The sequence below is a fragment of the Zeugodacus cucurbitae genome, chromosome 3 (genome assembly GCF_028554725.1).
Source record: "Zeugodacus cucurbitae isolate PBARC_wt_2022May chromosome 3, idZeuCucr1.2, whole genome shotgun sequence".
Classification (NCBI taxonomy): Eukaryota; Metazoa; Arthropoda; class Insecta; order Diptera; family Tephritidae; genus Zeugodacus; species Zeugodacus cucurbitae.
Window position 1 is genome coordinate 54722520 of NC_071668.1, and position 21771 is coordinate 54744290.

The 21771-nt window shown below is 33.9% G+C and overlaps 1 protein-coding gene across 1 annotated transcript in view; it reads left to right on the forward strand.

Annotated features, from left to right (window-relative positions):
- Positions 1–21771, forward strand: part of LOC105212557 (uncharacterized) — a 62081-nt gene that overhangs the window by 12096 nt on the left and 28214 nt on the right. Inside the window, exons 5-7 of the mRNA XM_054227648.1 lie at positions 13618–13782; positions 14445–14504; positions 21055–21135. Of these exons, the coding sequence (XP_054083623.1) occupies positions 13618–13782; positions 14445–14504; positions 21055–21135 (306 nt within the window). The remainder of the gene's footprint in view (positions 1–13617; positions 13783–14444; positions 14505–21054; positions 21136–21771) is intronic.

Here is a 21771-nt window from a genome sequence, read left to right on the forward strand (position 1 = left end):
TACAAGTAACATGATATTTAATTGGAAACAGGTCTGCAAAGGAAAATGTGTAAGGCTACTGACTTATAGAAGTTATTCGAAAATGGTATGATAGTATCAGCTGGCGTTTTTTCGAGTCATACTTATCCAAATTTTCATCTCGATATAGAATTAATAAGGGATTAAAGAGATGTTACCACATTTCGAAATTTTTTTAATTTATCTAACTTTAAGTTCATATCTTAAAAGTCCACTTCATCAATTAATAATTAAATTTTAAGATTCGCTAATATCATTTCAACAAGAGTAGTCCATAGTATGGTGCAAAAAGTCTTACGAGAGCTCAATGGATGAAAAAGCCTCAAAGCTCTTCCTAAGGTTTAATGTTAAGGTAAAAGGTTTTAATAGGGTTGTGTTTTTGATATTGTAACTGCGATATTTTTAACTAAGTCTTTTTGAGTTGTGGCTGTACCACACTTATAATATTAACTTAAATAAAACACAAACAAACATTTTTCACAACTGTTTCTTTACGGAATTTGAAGATATTCTCCGACAGAAAATAAAGCTCTGATGATATTAACTCTATGCAACTGAATAATAAAATTTAGTTTCCACTGTTTTGAATGACAACATTAAATAGTTAAATAAGACTTGGTGGGTCAGAAAAATATCTGCATTTATTTTTGAAAGAACTTCACTATGGAATCATATACTTTAATTGGGATAAAAGATATATTGACAGTATTACAAGCAGAAACTGTGAAAACGGTAATTAAAGTAAAAATATAATCTCTGCGGGAGAAGCAGTTCATATTATCATTTTATATTCTCTCGATATATTTCCAGATATTCTTATATTTATATTCAGAAAATTACTTGATAAAACTTGAAACAACGAATAAATAAATATATTTTAAAAATAGATAATTCAATCTCATATGTACATACATACAAGCATAAGTCATTTAAAGAACGTCACTTCTGTTCATTGCTATAAAAAATAATAAAAATGCCATGCCACTTTGAGCATATCACTACCGACACATAATTTTTCATTGACATCCTGTGGCGCGAACGTCTGACATACGCATCAAACTGACAATTTGTGTATTTAATGTGGCAGAAAGTGAAGGTGTCTGTGGCGGCATATAACTTTTCTTTATTATTTTTCATAAAAAAAAATGCAATTTTTGCTATGAATCACATATATTTGTACATTTGAGAATGCATATCAAAAGAGAGGTGACCTTGTGATCTTTAAAAGCGAAAAATATGAAAATCATATCAATAGTATAGAAAGTAGTATCAAAATGATTCGCATCAAAATCGCACCAAATACGAAAATTATGCCGAACATAAATGTCAAGCACAGGTTTTTACTTTATCGCTAACTGTTAAAAAAACAATATCTAGAAAAAAATCCCTCATACTTATCCATCAAATCATCGGTACTACTGTGTATGCTCATTCTTGCTCGGGAATTTTAACTTTTAATGGACTTAGTGTGACTCTATACGTTTGGAAATCTATCACTGGAAGTAATGTACACTGTCTGCCAATATCTGTCTATCATCTCCATAACTAATGCCATACTTTTTGGGCTTGTGGCGCATGATCACTCCTATTACGGTGTAAAACATCTACACCTGGTTCCTAACTTGAAAGCTTCAACTGGGGCGGAGTCGGGGTCGAAAGAACTTGAGTATTAAATAAATAAGAACAAGAATAGAGAGAATGTGATATCTGCATACTGAAAACATATTTATGGTATCACGAGATGTATAATACAAATACTAATTGATTTCGAATTATATCCATCAGAGTAAAAGTGGTATATTTTTATACTCTCGCAGCAAAGTTGCTACGAGAGTATTATAGTTTTGTCCACATAACGGTTGGTTGTAAGTCCTAAAACTAAACGAGTTAGATATAGGGTTATATATATCAAAATGATCAGAGTGACGAGAAAAGTTCAAATCCGGATGTCTGTCTGTCCGACCGTCTGTCCGTCCGTCCGTGAAGCTGTAACTTCAGTAAAAATTGAGATATCTTAATGAAACACAAAATGGCGAAAACCGAAAACACATAAAGTGCCATAACTAAGCCATAATTAAAGCTATGGAAATAAAATTTGGTATGAAGGATCGCACTATGAAGAGGCATATTTGGATGTAATTTTTTTGGGGAAGTGGGCGTGGCCCCGCCCCCAAATAGGTTTTTTGTATATATCTCGCAAACCAATAGAGCTATATAAACCAAACTTTCTGCAGTCGTTTTTTTAGTTACTTCTTAATACAGTCCTAAAATGAAAGAAATCGGATAATAACCACGCCCACCTCCCATGCAAAGGTTAGGCTGAAAATTACTAAAAGTGGGTTAGCTCACTAAACAAAAACGTCAGAAACACTAAATTTCACATAGGAAATGGCAGATAGAAGCTACACTCATATTTTTTTACAAAATGGAAAATGGGCGTGGTGTCGCCCACTTATGGGTCAAAAACCATATCTCATACTCGACCGATTTCAATGAAACTTGGTTTGTAATAGTTTCCTTACATCCCAATGATATGTTGTGAAAATAGGCCAAATCGCTTCACAACCACGCCAACTTCCTATTTACCAGAACTTTGAAGACGATCTGAATCGTTAACTTTACAATGTTTAAAGTAAGCACTAGTGAAGATATCGTTGCAGAACTTTGCACAAATACTACGTTTATAGTGTGGCAGCCCCATTCTAAAAATCACCGAAATCGGACCATAGGTTTTTAAGGCCCCATATATCGAACACGAGGACCTCGGTGCTTCTAACCTAATATTATGGTTTCCAACTTTCAATGGACTCTATACAATATATATGACGAATATGTGGGTCAAATTGTGTATTATATAATATAAATAAAGTTAAATAAATAAATTGCGAGAGTATAAAATATTCGGTTACACCCGAACTTAGCCCTTCCTTTCTTGTTCTATTTTTATTATATGATAAATCTTCTTAAGTATGCAATGTTGTCCCCTCAGTGATGCTTTATTCTAACGATTAAACCGCTAAGTATTATTGTACTACAAAATCTTTATAAATCAAAGCTTTTAAGAGCTTTTGCATGAATTAGTCATTAAAACCATTATTTCAATCTAATATAACCAAAGGCAACATACTATTGCGGTTATTTATTATTGAATAGCAATATATTTCCTTTGAAGATTTAAATTAATAGCGTCCGTTAACTGAATTATTAATGACTGTGGTCTGTGCTAATAAGTTCAATAAGCGTGTATTCCGAAATTATTTCATTCAAATATTCTGTTGTCTTTCACTTCATTTGTTCAGGTTTGGCAATCAGTTGCATGATTGCAATTATTTATGCATTTCCAAGAGAGCTTATTTTCAACATTGCCAACGAGCTTTAGGTTGACCTCTTCAATTATTCAGCATTGTTGAATGGCAAAGATTTTCATAAAACCGTAAACTTAAAGAACTCTTATTACATATGTATATATATCTGCATATTTGGTGCACTGGCAAAGCTCACTGATTTGACCTTGCGACAAAAGTGTGCATTAAAAGATTTCTCGGGGCATTCACATACATATGTACATTTGTGGCAATGTGGTTAAAATGCGAGATTAGCTGCCTTTGTATCGGTGAAACTGTGTCGACGCAGAGATTTCAGTTACATGTATATATGTATGTGTGTATGTGTGCTCAAAGTGGTTATTTACTTATTTAAATGTATGTATGCGTTCTTCCATCTGACTAGTTATGCATATTCATATACATATGTACAATTATGCAGCTGTGTTTGTGCATTTTAAGCTGAGCAATATTAATAGCTTACACAACTGGCCCAAGGTAAGCAAAACAACAATAACAACAAGAACAAAGGGAAATAAGTGTTACATGCATTAAGCAACAGAATTGTGTTTGTAAATGAAATACACAAATACACTTGCTTCATTGTGTAAGTGCAAATGTGCTTGTGGTAGAGGATTTGCACAAAAACAAAAACAAGCACAAGCAATGCAAAAATTGGTTTACAGTTGTTGCGGTTGCTTTTGTCTTTTTTGGCGTTGCGATTTTCATGCGCCATTGCAGTGTCATATAATTACGCGCCAAGCACACACTGATACACTCATAACCATATATGTCCTACTGATACATACATATGTATGTATGTGTTATGGCTGTTAACATGTGTTGCATTTAATTATGCAACGGTAATGGCAATGCTGTGCAATTGCGGTTGAATGCGTTCACTCAACCTATATATTTAAGTAGATGGCGATTTCCAGGATTACTTAAGGCAATGAGAACATTTTTTATAATTTTTAAAAAATACATATGTGTGTGAATAAATATGTTGAAATGAGCAGCAAAACAGGTTTAAACGAAATAAATAATGATTTCTTATCAAAAATATAAATTAAAAATTATCAGAGCAGCCACAAAAGATATATGCGACTCAATGGTGTCTTACCCTTAAAATACTTTTTTATACATTAATACAGGGTTGGTTAAGGTAAAAACAATACTAAAATTTTTGAAGTATTCGATTAGGTTTCCAAGAAGGAAGACTTTCACAAAAATATACTTGTACAGATTTTTGGTTTATATATCTACACATTTAGGACCAATTCATGACTATTGTTGTTTAAAATTCGTTAAAATTGTTGTTCGAAAGAACAGCTCTCTTTCTTAACAAAAATACTCAATCCATAATTTGTTGGGTAAAGTTTCCCAGATACTCATGGTAAGTGAGGATAAGTAACTTCACTCAAATCAATATTGAATCTCTCCAAAGGCTTTGAAAAATATTTACCGAATATTTATTCGGAGGATTGTTTAAGTCATTAAACAACGTTGACATCGTGTTCACTCCCTGAACTCCCGAAACTAACTGTTCGTATGTATCGTTTTTCAAGGCAACATCATCCCTGTAAGATCATTGTATTTGATTGTTTTTGATCTCAGCTGTTACTTTTCCAAATGCTGTATAAATAAATAATTGATGAAATTATAGAACCTCCCTTGATTTACAACAACAAAAAAGTTTAAAATATCTTTGGAAAATCAATTATATTTTTCAGTGAATTCAGGGCCTTGTATGAGTTCAACAATACTGTGAACTAAGTACCCAAAGGTCACTTTGAAAAAAAATTTTATTTATATTTTGCAGATTCTGAGTTGACTATAGTTAGAGTAACTTGGTGTTTAAAGACTAAGCTAGGGTAGTCGATGATATCAAATAAGTCAAATAAGTTTTCGGAAATTTGAGGCAATAAACTTCTTTCAACGAACAATCCAATCATCGAAACACTTTTTAAAGCTATATTACGGTATGGCCTTCAGTTCTCGTTGCGAATTGGTTTTGATGTCTTCAATGCTCTCAAAACGGGTTCTACGAAGTGTAAATTAGAGTTTTGGAAACAGGAAAAAGTCACACGGAGTCATATTTAGAGAGTACGGTGTTTGTTCGATGATATTTGTTGAATTTTTGTTCAAAAACTCGTGCACAATGAACGCTTTATGCGCTGGTGCACTATTGATTTTCCAGCACCATTTCCTTTATTTTGTAGACGTTTTCTTCAGTTAAAGAGGTCGAAGGCCGTCAGGCCGTCCTGAACGTGACAAATCGTTCACTTCTTCTTGCCCCTCTTTGAACGATTTATACCAAAACTGTAGTTTTCGACATCGTTGAATCACCAAATGTTTTTTCAACGTTTTGGCACAAGAAATTTCGTTTGAAATACAAAATTTCACACAAACTCTTTGTTCAATATTTTTATCCATAGTGAGCGAATCGTATAAAGAGGATCATCTAAGTCAAGTGACTTGACATTGGTTGTCGGTTTTTTATAGGAATACAGACAGCTAATAATCGATACTGATGAAACAGCAGGGTCTGTTCGATATAAAAGCGTCTACGAGATAAGACCGAAGACCTGGGTTCAAAAAAGTGTTTCAAAAGTTCATAAAATTTTCAAATTTCTCTACATTAAGCGCTGTTGTGGTATTTATATGACCGATATTCTATTGAAATACGTATTAAAATAATTTTAAAACTAGAGATATCAAAATATGATCATAAATAATTTTCATTACTTACTTCTTTCTTCAATATTTAATAATTAATATTTTTAATAAATATAAGTTCTTTGAATCAAAAAATGCTCTCATTCAACTTTTAGATTCTATAATGGATAAAACTGTTATGAAACCATAGATTTGTTTCATTTTGTGCGCTGAAATTTGTGGTTTAGACAAGTCACTTAATATACTATAATAAAAGGTATCCACAATTTTTATTTCTAGCCCTTTTCTTCTAATTAATACATCTAATATCGCTCGATTATCTATGTACATTTCCTAACATAATTTCATACTCTGCAAATTATACGCAATCCTGGAAGCACCCATTGCCATTTACATACATATATGTTTTTGTTGTATATATTGCAGCCACATTCTCGGTATTATTTTGAATTATGCTGTCGCATATAATTATTTTCGTTGTGCGCTTTTAGGCGCTGTCGCCGTTAGCGGCTGCTGCTCATTTTGTCATTTTGCTCTCGTTGATTATGATTATGGCATCATTTTAAATATTATCAAATGATTATCATTATTATTATTATATTGCGGCAAATATGCAACAACAAAAACAACAATTTGCAACAATATACAACAACAACAATAATAAACCGGCAAATGTAGTCAGGCGCTTAATGCGAGAGTATAAAAACACACAATTACGACACTTATTGAAATTGTTAGCAATCAGCAGTTAAATGTCATTTTGTTATTTAACACAAACAAATGCTCTGTTTTGACGCCATTCGCCAAACACTAAAAGTTTTAACAATTATGCAAATGCGGCAGCGGATCCTCATGTGGGAATTTGTGCGCACAGCAGCAATGTAATATTTTATATATGTAATCAACAGCTTATGTTTGCACTATTTTAACCCTTGAGTGGGCATATTTTGTGGAAGGGCATATATATGTATTTTTAGTGCTCATAACATATACCTCTTTTGTGGAAATTGGGTGTGTAATGCGTACGTGTCGTTATGTTATTCATAGAATAATTTATTCATTTTCAATATTTTCAAAGTTTATCTTTATTAATAGGTGCAGGAATCGTCCGGAAATTAGTTTATTGTGATGAAAGCCTAAATATTTTATGGAAACTATCTTATAGACAGGCTGAAAATTTCGCAATATTTTAAGAGAAGGGCACTAGATTTTCATCCATATGTTCTGTAGTGTATAAGTATATAAAGAAACGCTTCGAATTTAATACGTTGCCTCTATTTGGAGATCTTATTATGAATTTCTTAGGAAAAGGACAAGCTTCAAATATATTTCTTCGTTTTTCTCTATAATCCTCGAACTTTTCCGATACCAATTAGTTCTTGTAGGAGTATATGACCTTATTAATTCCCTTCAAAGACTATCGCCAATGCTTTCTAAACAGTTTGAATGATTGACTTTAGCTTCTCGAAGAGATTCTAATAGATTTTTAGACAGAAGCTAATTGACCAATTACACGACCTCTGCTCGATTTAAACGCTTATTAAGTTCGATTTACCATACAAAATAAAATCTGCATTTTTTTGAATTGAATTTAAATCGACTTGAAAATCAAATGCAACTCTGCGATAAAGACGTACGATACTTTCTTTGTCTGCGATTGGCTGAATTTTTTGAAAGAAAAAAGCGATGGTAGATGTCGCGGCTGAAAAATATTAATTAGCTGATGAAACTTACCAACTTCTTATGAAACGCAAAAACAAAAATGTATAACAGCTGATCGGTTATCGAGTAGCGGGCATTATCAAAGGCGAAAAAGGGTTTCTCAATAAAAATGTAAATTGATCAATTTATTTGGCTGTCTAAATTTAAATAAAAGATTTCCTAAGTAGCTCATAATTAATTTTATTTTTCAGAAAATAATAAATAAATAAAAGACAAATCTTAACATATAAAGCATGATTAAGTTTGGGAAGAACATACGTGTTCTCTGCTCTCTGTAGGGGTACAACATATGTATTTGGAGAATAATGGAATGTATTGTAACAAATTTTATATAGTATTCTTTAACATAATTTAGAGAAAATTATGACGCGATTCCGCCAATATTTTATAAAAGAAAAAAATATGAATTTGGTATTGACTACTTTAGATGTAAGTATAATTGCGGAAATGAAATCGATGATTGTATTACAACTACCTTTAATACAATTCTATGTACTAAACCACTCTATACTAAACAGTCTCACCTATTTTCCTGAAGGTATTTCAAATATGTATCGGTATTTAAAGTACATTATTTATAAATGTGCTACTGTAACAGAAATCAATCTTAACAATAATAGTACTAAATGAAATCATACATTTTATTGAGATATCCGTTATACTGACCGAAAAATATCCCATATAAAAACGACCAGAGACACGAAAATCATCAGTTTGTAAAAAATTCAATATTATGATTTAGCATTCTATCGAAAGTCTTACACCAATCATCGTGATCTTTTAACCGTTCAGTATAATCATTAAAAAACAATTGATACGTTATTTCGAAGTAGGCCTCTCTTCCAGTAATTTCTTTATAGCGAGAATTATCTAGTGATTTCAGAACAAGATAAACTAACTGACGCTTGACTCGATAAATAACGGTATATATCGATATAATTCGAATCACAATTTATGCAATTTTGCTATCGGAGTCATAGATTTGATACAGTATTAACTATCCCGTTTGTAAACTTTCCAGGAACTCATTAAGTACAGATCTTTTCTATAATATCTTCAGAGTACCAGCTAGATCATCATCATCATCCAAAATAATTTGTGGAATTTAGGATATTTTGTACGACGACATAGACAGATGCATGACGAAGGAATCAAAGCGCAATGGAATAATCTACCGCGTTGTAAAACTGCAAAGGTCATGGGCAAAGTGGTGGATCGTACATATACAAGTTTCCTATTAGCTATCCAGTGATATAAGGGCTATAGGACCATGGTTAGCATACTCACAGTCCAGTAAGGATGCACTCCTATAAAATGGGGCTGTCAGATCGGAGGAATGCAGAAAGTATCAAGAGCAGGGCATCAAGGAAACTGTGGAGCAGCTCTTGTGCATTTGTTCTGCGCTAGTTTCACGCTTCAGGCATTTAGGAGCCCCACAGTACGATAAGTTGGAGGATATATCGTGATGCCTTATAATCTCTTAAAATTCGCGTCAAGCGCTGACATCCTAATCGATGACTACGCAAGGAATACGTAACGAGACTCCATCTTGTATCGCAAAGGACCATAACTGGTCTACGCGGAGCCTGCTGGCCCTCCAGACAAACCTAACTTAACCTAATAGCCTGACAACAGTGACGTCTCTTTTGAAGGTTAGGTCTAACGATCCCGTAGGTACTAACTACGGTCTGATTTCAGGAATATTTTTTTCAAAGGATATATAAAGTGATATTTATGACATTTTATCCGCTGCAATAATAATTTTTTAAATGTTTTATGTGATTCACAATATACGTTTTAATTGGATTTATGAACGAGTTTTTGGTTGTGTGAAACTCGGGTAATTTTGAGATAAGACCGCTAAGTTTATCACCATAAAATTTCAAATATTTTACAATTAATTTTGCATCTTCGATAAAATTCGAAGTTAAGATTTCGATATTGAACGCTATTTGGTAGAGCAATTTGCTCGAAAAAAGTATCCTTAAATCAGTTCTTAAGATTTGAAACGTGGCTATGAATGAATACATATCCATAAATGCATGGATGATATGATGATGATATTTAAAACAAACAGCAGTAAACTGCCTTAAACCCAATTTAGTGTATTTACCGCCAATACAAGGTATGAAATAGCATTCCATTGACACAATGTAAAAATAATACCTGCCACCGAATAACTTCAAGGCTGTCTGTGAAACGCGAGACACACACACGAATGTACGAAAAAATGCCAGAAATTCTGTCAAACAAATCGCATGTGTGCTGCCAGCCGTAGCTCACAAATGACATGCCATATTTGACATGCGACAGTTAAACAATTTTCCATACTCGCGTTATGTCTTCTATTTTTTGCCCAGATATCACATATTAATGAATAAAAATGTCTCCAGCAACACCGAAGCGCTGCAGGCAGCAACAACAAAAAAGGCAGAAATTTCAGCGAAAATAAAAAACAAATGCAATAAAGACAGTTGCGAAAGACATAAAATATGCCAAATAAGCTGACAGTTGGCGCAGCGACAAAAATACGACGCCACCAAGAGCGCACTTTCTGCATATGAGTAACTGTAACCATGTGTGTGCGCCTACATTTATGCACAATAATTATTTGTTTGTTCAATAAAAGAAACGCAAACGAAGAAATGAATCAAAAGCTCATTTTCGTTTCATGTGTATAGCCAAAAAAAAAGAAATAAATAGTTATGTGGAGCGACAATAAACAAAAGACACAAAATCACATGCAAGCATACTTTCAGGCGCTAAAACAAACTTAAGCTCGTGGTAGTCGCACAAAATTCCGTCGCATGTGCGCCTTTAGTTGCACGAGTGAAAGAAAGTTCCCAAGAAGAACGGCAATTTCACACAGCACTACCGTTAATAGTATTGCACACACACACACATACACACGCATGCGTTTTTATAATGATATTTCTACAAACTTTTTCACATACACTCTATTTGGAGTTATTAAAAGTTTTTGACCTTATTTGGCAAGTTCACACATGAATTTCCATACTTATTCATGCATCTACATATATACATACATGAATACACATATGTAATAAAATTTATATAAAACAGCTTTTGGAAATAACTGTAATAAAAGTGTGGTGGTAAAGGCAAGCATTTGTTAAAGGAAATTATATGTTTGCGTGCAGTTAAAACGCAACTCATACATGGACAAATCTATGGGTATATATGTGCGTAACTTTCTTAAGCTGTAATTCTAACAAATATTCAGTAGCATTCTGTGGAGTTGGTCTACTTATTTATTTTATTATATATAAAAGTATAATTTTTATGCCAATAATTTTAATGTGACATACATGACTCGCAGATATCTCGATTATAGAATGAGATAAATTAAAAAGAAAACATTAGCTACTGTAACAATAACTACACAAATGACTTGCCTCGAATTGTTTCGAATTTTAAATACATATAGACACAATGATTTCCACCGAGTTTTGCGGTGGCAAATCGAGTTTTGAATCTGGTTAGTTCTATCAACATCAGATGTTAGCTTCGAATTTGTTATAACAATATTGCCTTCGCATCATCTCTCTCAATATTTGCCGGTTTTGCTGATAGATTTTTGAATATTCTTAATGAAAACGTACCACAAAATCAGATTACAGCGAATATGAGATACTGTAAATCAAAGGAGAAGGAACTTTTATGGATTGCTCGAGTTTTCTCCTCTTAATTATCAGTTAAATAAAGGCTGCTCTAGGTTAAGCCAAGTACGAACTATCTGATGGATTTTAAGAAATTTTTTTTTCGATACTATTTAAAAACTTTTTTGAAGTTGTTTTATCAGAGATATGCCATAAGTTCTTAATTCATTCAATTAACTCGTAGGTTACTGTCAATTTAATTTTAGATTGCAAATTAAAGTAAAAAAACATTCTGAGTTATGAGCTTCGTTAGATAAAGTCGTATTTGTAAGACGGAATTTAACCGCATGATTCGGTGACATCAAAAAAAATTTCTTTTATGGGACGCCTAATTAACATTTTTGAATCGGGTCAGTTCCATCAAGATAATAGCATCGATTTCGCGTTAACAATATTTGCCTTAAGTTACCTCTCTCCCTTTCCCTTTAGCTTGGTCGAGTTACCTCCAAGTATCCTATGAATATTTTCGAAGATTTGATATATGTATTTGAGTGGCATTTTTATTTGGCTACTTTTTGATCTGGTAAAGTGGAAGTAGTCTCTGGAGTAAAACCTGGCGAATACAATAGATCCTTTCTTTTGAGGTTCAATGAATTTCACTTATGATCACTTTCATTTTATGATCACTCAACGAGATTCACGATTTTTCGCTACTGCATGAGTATTTTTTATATCATCCATAATAAACTTTGTCGCCGAATATGTCATAATGGTTATTCCATTTCCACAACATTTTATCTATCAGACTCAATCTTTAAGATTGAAAATACTTTTCTAACTTATCTTAATAAATATCATTATAAAACAAGTAAGGAAATGCTAAGTTCGGGTGCAACCGAACATTTTATACTCTCACAATTATTTGCTATAGTTTTATTAAGATATCACACAATTTGACCCCTATATTCGGCATAAAGTCCAATAGAATAACGAAAATCGTCACACAAGGTTTATGAGGTTTGAGGTAATTCCTGAACCATTTTCACCACCAACATACATTATATTCAAGATTAGATAATTTGGCTCAGATATTTCACATATTAACCGATATATGCGGATTTTTGAAAAAACCTATAATTAGCTAGGGGAATTTATAACTCGATTTTAATAATTTTTGGAACAAAGGCGTACTTTTAGAAGACAAAAAGTCCTCTGAGCCACGCCCACTTCCATCCAAATATGGCCCTTACTAGGACGATCCTTTGTACTTTAACTTTATTTATGGCTTAGTTATAACACTTTATGTGTTTTCGGTATTCGGATTTTGACTCGTCTCGTCACCCTGATCTTTTTGATATATATAATCTTATATCTATATAGTAGAACGACTATTCGCAATGTTACGACTATTCGAATAGTATTAATCGGTTAATATTCATACGAACGGTTACAAACCGCATATTTGATTAATAAGTTTTCGGGTTATTCGAATAATTTAAGAGCTCTAATATGTAGCTTATATATGTTTCTAAGCTTTTTGTAAGTCGATATGTTGATCTCTTGATAGAATTTGTCTTGGCGTATACATATATCTGTACATATGTATTTTTCAGCGAATCGATCAGACTTTAATACTTCTATGTTGGTGACAAAGACATAAAGACATCACTTCTGAGTTAGAACCAAACTCCTACTGAAGAAATACTAGTATAAAAGTTGATAAAGTAAATATAAAAAATTATAAATATGAATTCTCATAAAATTTTATTCGAATAAGTAGTATTGATCTAAAGTTATCCTTAAGATAACTCTAGCGATCGACTTCAGTGCTGCCTAAGATCAGAGAGTAGCACTTAATTTAATTGTTCAAATCAATATTTGAATTGTAATTCCTTGAATTTTGAAGAAATACTTTTAAATAATTTTCCACAACATTAATTTGACAATATTTCATCATGTTCTTTTCCACCTCCACGTCCAAAAAAATTATTAAATTTGAGGACGCCGAAAAGTTATTTGAGTATCCTTCTCACCTTAATGAGTGACTTTTTGTGTGAAAATCGCATTACGTCCACTATAATTACTCATCTTTAAGTGCTGCTATCCTTGTACCGCATAATTAAATTTATTTTTATCGCTTGAAATGGCGAACACTTTTGTCATTTCTAACCCTTGCTGAATGAATGACCCAATAAAATCAAATTTTTATATGTTCCTTTCTACTACTCACTCTCTCTCTTTCCGTTTTTTTGCAGACACCTCACGTGCTGGCGACAAATACGAGACAACCTCAACGGTTAGCGGTTACACGAAATACATGAAATTAAAAATACGCTCTGTGGGCCCCAACGATTTCGGTACTTATCGATGCGTCGCTAAAAATTCATTGGGCGAAACGGATGGCAACATTAAACTTGATGGTAGGTGGAATCTCTACGAGCCGCGTACAAGCGCATCTGCAAAATCAACTACTATTGCGCTAAGAGACAACTACACGCAAACACAGATACAATTATACATATACACATACATTTAGAAACAGATCCATATACAGTTGAGTGCATGCAATTAGAATTCATGGTTTAGCTGGCGCTATAAACGGGCGGTGGGCGCTACGCTAAATGAACGGTGCTTTGAAATGGAAAGTAAAATTGAGGTGTGGATTGCGAAAGACAAAACGGGGAAACTCGGCAAAATGGAATGATACCAAAATAAATGTTGCGTAAAAGTGCAATGGTGGTAGTGTTGATTTCAAATTAAAAGAAAAAATGGCGCAACGCGCATAAAACTCATTGAAATTTTGAAATTTACGAAATGCTGTTGGAATTTGCGCTTAAGCTCAAATGCTCATTGACTGCACAAAAAAAGGAAAAATACCAAAAAGAGAGAAAGTGGAAGCATTTGTAGCCCGCCATTAATGTCCGCATTTGAGTTGAAATTAACTTGTTATTTTTGTGCGCTTTAAATTTGTATTGATTGGGGTAAAAGTAAAATTAAGTTAATCGCTTTTTATTTGACTGCATTTTAAATTATATTCGTTCACGAAATTCTCTGTTTTTATTCAATCGTTTCTCTTTTACAGAAATGCCAACACCCACAACTGCAGTAATATCGGAGGTGTCAGGTTGGAATCGTAGTTTAGGTAAGTTGATTACGATAATTAAACAGTATTTAACGCACTTAGTTATACATATCTTGTTTTTTTGCATAAACAATCCCCAAAAAATACATGAAAAGTCCATACTATTTATTAAGCCATTATTTTTATACCCTGAACAGGGTATATTAAGTTTGCCACGAAGTTTGTAACACCGAGAAGGAAGCGTCGGAGGCCCTATAAAGTATATATATAAATGATCAGTATGTTGAACTGAGTCGATTTAGCCATGTCTGTATATATACGAACTAGTCGTAAGATATCGTTTTGAAATTTTGCAGATGTTATTTTCTCTTCAAGAAGCTGCTCATTTGTCGGAACTGCCGATATGGAGATTACTGATTAAGGTAATAATACAATCTCCGAAGAAATTGTTCATATCGGTTAACTATATAACCTTAATGTTTCTAGCAAACAACCCGGCTAAAAAGAATTAGTAAAATGTTTTCTTTTTTTTGTACTTACCTTTTCTTACGTCTTTAGATTTGCTTAAACACATAGTTACTAAAAGAAATGCACCTGTGAAGGGTATATTAGCTTCGGTACAGCCGAAGTTAACGTTTTTTCTTGTTTCTGGTTGCTTTCGAATCGAATATAAACTCGTATAATTACGATATAACGGCAAACTTTAATAGATGTTGGTTTTAACCTAGGCTTTGATTGCAGGAAGTCGAATTAAAAAGCTGGTATAAATTATATAAAATGGTATGGTCTACAACTTTGCTTCCGCCGTTTCCCAATTTATGTATATATAAGTGGTATATTTTTATACTCTCGCAGCAAAGTTGCTACGAGAGTATTATAGTTTTGTTCACATAACGGTTGTTTGTAACACCTAAAACTAAAAGAGTTAGATATAGAGTCATATATACCAAAGTGATCAGGATGACGAGTAGATTTGAAATCCGGATGTCTGTCCGTCTGTCCGTCTGTGCAAGCTGTAACTTGAGTAAAAATTCTCTAAGATACCTTGACGAAACTTGGCACAAATATTCCTTGGCACCATAAGAAGATCAAGTTCGAAAATTGGCAGAATCGGACCATTGCCACGCCCACAAAATGGCGAAAACCAAAAACACATAAAGTGTCATAACTAAGCCATAAATGAAGTTATAAAAGTAAAATTTGGAATAAAGGATCGTACTAGGAGGGGGCATATTTGGATGTAATTTTTTTGGGGAAGTGGGCGTGGCCCCGCCCACAAATCGCTTATTTGTATTTAACTCGCAAACTGATAAAGCTATATAAACCAACCTTTCTGCAGTCGGTTCTCTTACATACCCCACCACACACCATGAAAATAGTTGAAATCGGATAATAACCACGCCCACCTCCCATACAAAGGTTAGGTTGACAATTACTAAAAGTGGGTTAACTAACTAACGAAAAACGTCAGAAACACTAAATTTTGCAGAAGAAATAGCAGAAGGGAGCTGTACTCAGATTTTTTTACAAAATGGAAAATGGGCGTGGCATAGCCCACTTATGGGTCAAAAACCATATCTCAGGAACTACTCGACCTATTCGAATGAAATTCGGTATATAATTTTTTCTTGACACCCTGATAATATGGAATGGGCGAAATTGGTTCACAACCACTACTACTTTCCTTGTAACTCAATTTAGAAATCCATCTTATTCCTTCACTTTATAATGTAAACATAAGGAATCAATGAAGATAACGGAATAAAACTTTACGCAATTAGTGCATATCATCTGGCTTCACTTGTGAAAAAATTGTCGAAAACGGACCATAACATTTCAAGGCCCCAGATATCGAACATGTTGAACTCAGCGCCTAGGGATAAATTTTAACCGAAAATATGGGTAAATCTCTCAGATATCTGAATTTAATTCAGAGGAAATTGTTTTCTTCTAATAGTGTGTCTCTGTTCCAAAAATTATTAAAATCGGGTCATAACCTTTCCATATACCTCATTGTAGGTTTTTCAAAAGTATCTTCTCCTAGCTCCCATATACCTAATTATAGGTTTTTCAAAAATACGGTGAGTTTTATTCCGCATATATGTATTGGTTAAATTTCTTCAATAAATTGCGAGAGTATAAAATGTTCGGTTGCACCCGAACTTAGCCTTTCCTTAGTTGTTTTATTTTATTTTTAACTTTTTATGTTTAATCGGCTAAACTTGTGGTTACTTCCACATCTAATTTTGGAAAATAGAGAGTAGAGTTCGCACATAGACTGTAGAAGGACGAATCGAAGAGGATTATACCACTTTGCTGTATTGAAATTAACTGGACGGATTTGCGGTAATTGCCTTTGGCGTTTTGATGTTAACTTCATTACATCGGCTACTGAATGAAACACCCAAAAAAAAAAACTTGGACTAATTAGGAGATAATAAGATACAATTTCAGTGTGAGACCTTTATATCTTGTTATCTCGTTTCATCATCAAACCAGTTGGTGCTTCCAATGAAACTACTTATCTCTGTAATACTTTTTGTGGACATCCGTTCTGGTGAGGTCTGGTGCTTGATGAATCCCAAAAGTTTTATGTCTGGTTTGTGATAGGGCTGGGCATTCGCAGAGAAAGTGGAAATACGTTTCCATATTCCCATCCAATTTACATGAACGACAAATATCGTTATAGTGCAAACCAATTTTTTGCGCATGTTCTCCAGTTGGCCAATGTCCCGTTATGGTAGCTGTAAGTTTTTATATGCTTTTTCTGGATCAATTTAATAGATCCTTGATTCTTTTCCTGCCATATATAGGCCAAATCTGCTTTGGTATTTTGTATTCGATTGTCAATTTCCATCTTTCATGAGCAATTTTTTCATACTGTGTGTGAAGATCTCGCTCGATAGTGCCTGATGGGCATGGTATTCGCTCTGCTTCGGCTTCATCCTGAGAAGCTCCTATCTTTCCTATCTTTGTCAACTGGCTCGTCTATTTCTAACGTTTCAAATTTTTTTATGACGAAGTTTTCGTTATAATATGAGATACAGCCATTTGTGATTCATCATTCAAGAAGATATTATTGCTTTAATTTCAATAATATATATTAGGTATTGTTTTAATTGAAGATTAGAACCTAAGGCATCTTCTTAAGGAGATTTATCAACCATTCTCAAACTCAAAAACCTATTCGACCATCCGTCTATACCAGAGATCAGTAATATGACGCTGGGGTTATGAAATGAAAATACAAATTTCCCTTCTTTTCCATATCGAATGTGTACTATAATGTTCCCTACTGATAGTTATTTCTAGAAAGACAGAAAGGCAACAATAATTTAATATTAAATTCTATTCAACTAACCGAAAACCGAATATTGAAGAACTGCGCTCTTGTCTTATTAAATTTAAAATCCAACAGATTTTGCCACCATTCATCAGTTATTTTGTAGTTCTTGTTTCGGCAGCGTGCAACGTAGCATAATGAGCTACAACAACACGGCAGTGTCTGCACAAGTCTCCAGTTGCCACTTTCGTGCCACTTGTGCACTGCAACGAGTATAATCCTTTTTTAGTTTAATTCGCCACTTCATTTGTGACTTGCAGTTCAGAGGAGCGTAAGACTCAACGTCTATTAATGGCACAAAAAAGAGTGGTAGGTCCACGGCAGCGCGCAGTCTGTGCGTTTCTGGGGATCTGTTATCCACAGCAACGAGGCTATCATATTTTACAAAGCTCAAGCGAAGCGCTCAACGTCTTAGCCATCTTCTTTTTATGGCGCGTTTAGTGATTTCCTTGAATGCTTCGAGAATTGCGCTACAGCGCTCGCTTCTTGCTGAATATAGTGTGGTATAATGAAGATAAACATCGCTGAGTAATATGTATATAAATATTTCAAATTCGCGCTAATAATATAATTATAATAATCGTCGAAGGGCTAAACAACGTTGTCTTTGGAAGTGGCTTTGAGATTGCAGGAGTGAATTGTAGCACAAAAGGTAACCCCTATCCTCCGAAAATCATGCTGATCCTTTGAAAACAATGATAGCGATTAAAGCATGATAAGCAGGTGGACGATAAACAAAAAGCTTCAGACTTTAACGTTTAATTTAAAGCAAACTTTTTTATAGCAGAACAATTGTCTGCGTGTTATTTCAATTGGGTAAAATTATCAAATTTTTCACACCTGACAAAGATCTTTATATATGATTAAGTATTACAATTTTACGATGTATATCTGGAATTTGAACCAAGGGCTTGCCTTCCCCTGAAGGATCTAACAATATTAGCTATAGTACTATATTATATATAGAAATCACTTAGACGAATCAAGGAAAGATTATAAGTGGCTTATGATAAGAAATAAGATTGCAATTTAATTAGATCTTGTGACATCATTTACAGCGTTCCTGAAAATAGTCACAAATGAGATATCGAATTTTGGTCAGCGACAGACTCTGTCTGTAAGACGAAAAATACAAATATTTGCTCTATGAGTACAGCACAGTCACGATATAAAAATAATGTTAGGTAATATTAAAGCCATGTTGTAAAATTGGTGATCTTGGGTCTCCATGTTCATGGAGAAATGTTCCATTTTATAAATATATGTCAAGCTATTAGGCTCTATTCGGACATAAATTACTTTGCTTTAAGGGAAAAAGAGGTATGTTTCAGTTTTGGCCATTATCTTAGGAACATCACAAAGGCTCTTTCGTCTTGAGTAAGCCCTGATGAGATCAACTGACTTCACAATCAAGAATGTCAATAACAAGCAGATACCTCGATGTATACATATGTGGTTGTTGAATTAGTCTTAATATTGTACTACAGTGCAAGAAAAGCGATACAACATGTGAAAAAAATATCGATCATACAACGTATACTCTTCGAAAGACTAGAAAAATATATAGTAGAGTAAAAGCTGTGTTCGATTTAATACTGCGAATTGCTTTGAGTTTCCAAAAATAATTTTCCAATATCTCAGCTCATTTTCTGAATTAATTATCTTGGTTTCTCGATATGCAACTATTTTTTGACATTAACATTTGCTAACCAATTGGATTGGTTAGAAGGTTCCTGGATCCCTTTCGACCACGACCGTTTTCGCTTGATATTGTCGTATGTGATCCATTTTTCGTCGCCAGTCACCATCCGCTTCAAAAATTGGGTTTCAGCTGCATATCGCAGACGTCGATTCGGTCCAAAAGGGTTTTATGCGTCAAATCATTCGGCACCCAAACGTCAAGCTTTTTGTGTATCCAGCCTTCTGCAGATGGTTTAAAATGGTTTGGTGACTAACTCGCATCTCCTGAGCGATGTCATGAAATGCCACATGCCTGTCTAACTCGATTTTTTCCATGATTTGATCGGTATTAGTCGTCACAGAATTTCCGTCCGCTGGCTTATCCATTGTGTCGTTTTCACTCGCTCTGGATTGTCGAAACCATTGAACCGAAGTGATACAGTACCATTCCCCAAAACCCAATTAATCTCACAGAACGTTTCTCTAACGGATTTGCCTTTAACGAAAGGAAACTTGAAAATAGCGCAAATTTCGTCGTTAGTGAACTCCAGGTTTACATATCTATAACTATTGAACGCAATATTAAAACTAATCAGACATAGCGTCGTTTTGTAGGTCATGGCAAGACCTTTCAAAGATGTATAGTATTTCCAGATACGAGCTCTGTAGCGCTTTATAAATAGCCGCGTAACAAGAAACAAAAAGGCGCAAGAGAGATAAGACGTTCAACTTTCTTAGAGATATTTCTAATTGAAACTTAGGATTTACATACAGTCCGGTTCACTTGATTAGAGACAATAATTTCTTTGGAAGATATGTAACAAGCAGTCAGCCTAGAGCTCATACCAACTAAATTCTATGACAAAAAATTTTATTTACTTCACTTGCTACATTTAGTGACTGAATTCTAATTACATTTTGCATCATTTTCACTTTTCACTCAAACAATATTTCGTAGAAATTGGAAAATGTCTGAAGAAAAATAATAATGTGAAATCCCGACAATGGAAACTGAAAAGGCCGCCAAATGTGAATAATGTCGTATTTAACGCAAATATTATTATTATCTTTAATTTATCGTTTCATTTTCACTGTAAGGCGCACAAAAAATTTCCCCACTACATTAAAATCATATTTATATACGAGTAAACTGCATTTATTTGACTTTTCTTTCTGCTATTTTTTCTTTACATGTAAATCAACATCTGTCTACTGTGCCGTGCGCTGTCTACCTTCACACTCTCTGTCACTAATACACACCAATTTGACTCTAAATGTGTGTGTGCAATGTCCACTTAACGGCAACAACCACTTCACTACCGGCGCTTACCACTCTCCTGCCTGCTGACGCGAATTTTCGTCTGCCACTCGGACACCAAAATAAATTTGCGAACTAAAAAACTGAAAAAAAAATCGGCGAAAACGATTAAATAAACATTTATAAAATTTTCAACTTTTTCGTCTACATTTTCGCCTGACTTCCGCAACTCACACGCCTTGCCGCTTTTTCGCGAAAATTAAAAATTCGCTGAAAATTATGACTGCGAAAAAAATCAAAAACAACAAAAAACTTTAAACGAAAACAAGTTGGTAAACACCGTCATAGAAATAAATTTGACTTGAATGCCTTACCTGATTATGGGGTCGAGGAGTGGCGCGACGGTGTCGGTAAGTACCTGCTAACATTTCCACTAAATTGCATAAAAAAATGAAATCAAATCAAAATAAATGCAAATAAAATTAAAAATGAAGATTTTTTCGACGCTTTTCATCTCTGTTGTGCGCTATAGACGCGCCTGTCTCGAGTCAAGTCCATTTTGTGTGCTCTGATTTGCTGTTCTACGTTATGCATTGCATACTTTTAGGTTGTTTACCTTGTTTTTCGCATTCGCATTTTGACTTTCGCGTTTGCCACCTTTTGTCTGCTGACTTTTATGCATTTTTCTGCTAAATGCTTATGCCTTGCTATGAATGGCGCGTTGAAAAAGAAATCTACACCGCAGAAATCTTCGCTGTTGAAATCTTCTCTGCGGCATCAGCCAACCCTGACCGTTTCACCGTGCCTTTGAATGAACGTCATTAATGTAATAAGTATAATCAGTTTTGCTAAGCGCCTTTAGAAAGACTTTTGTGCGCGAAAACAAGTTACCGTTATTTTATTTTGACGGTTAAAAAGAGTAAGTTATGAACAGCAAAATAACTCATACTCTTCCAAGCATTTTTGCTTTGCAAATTACGCTAAAGTAATATTTTTCACACAACTGTACTTTTAATTCAATTTATATTTCTGATTTTCTCAATTAG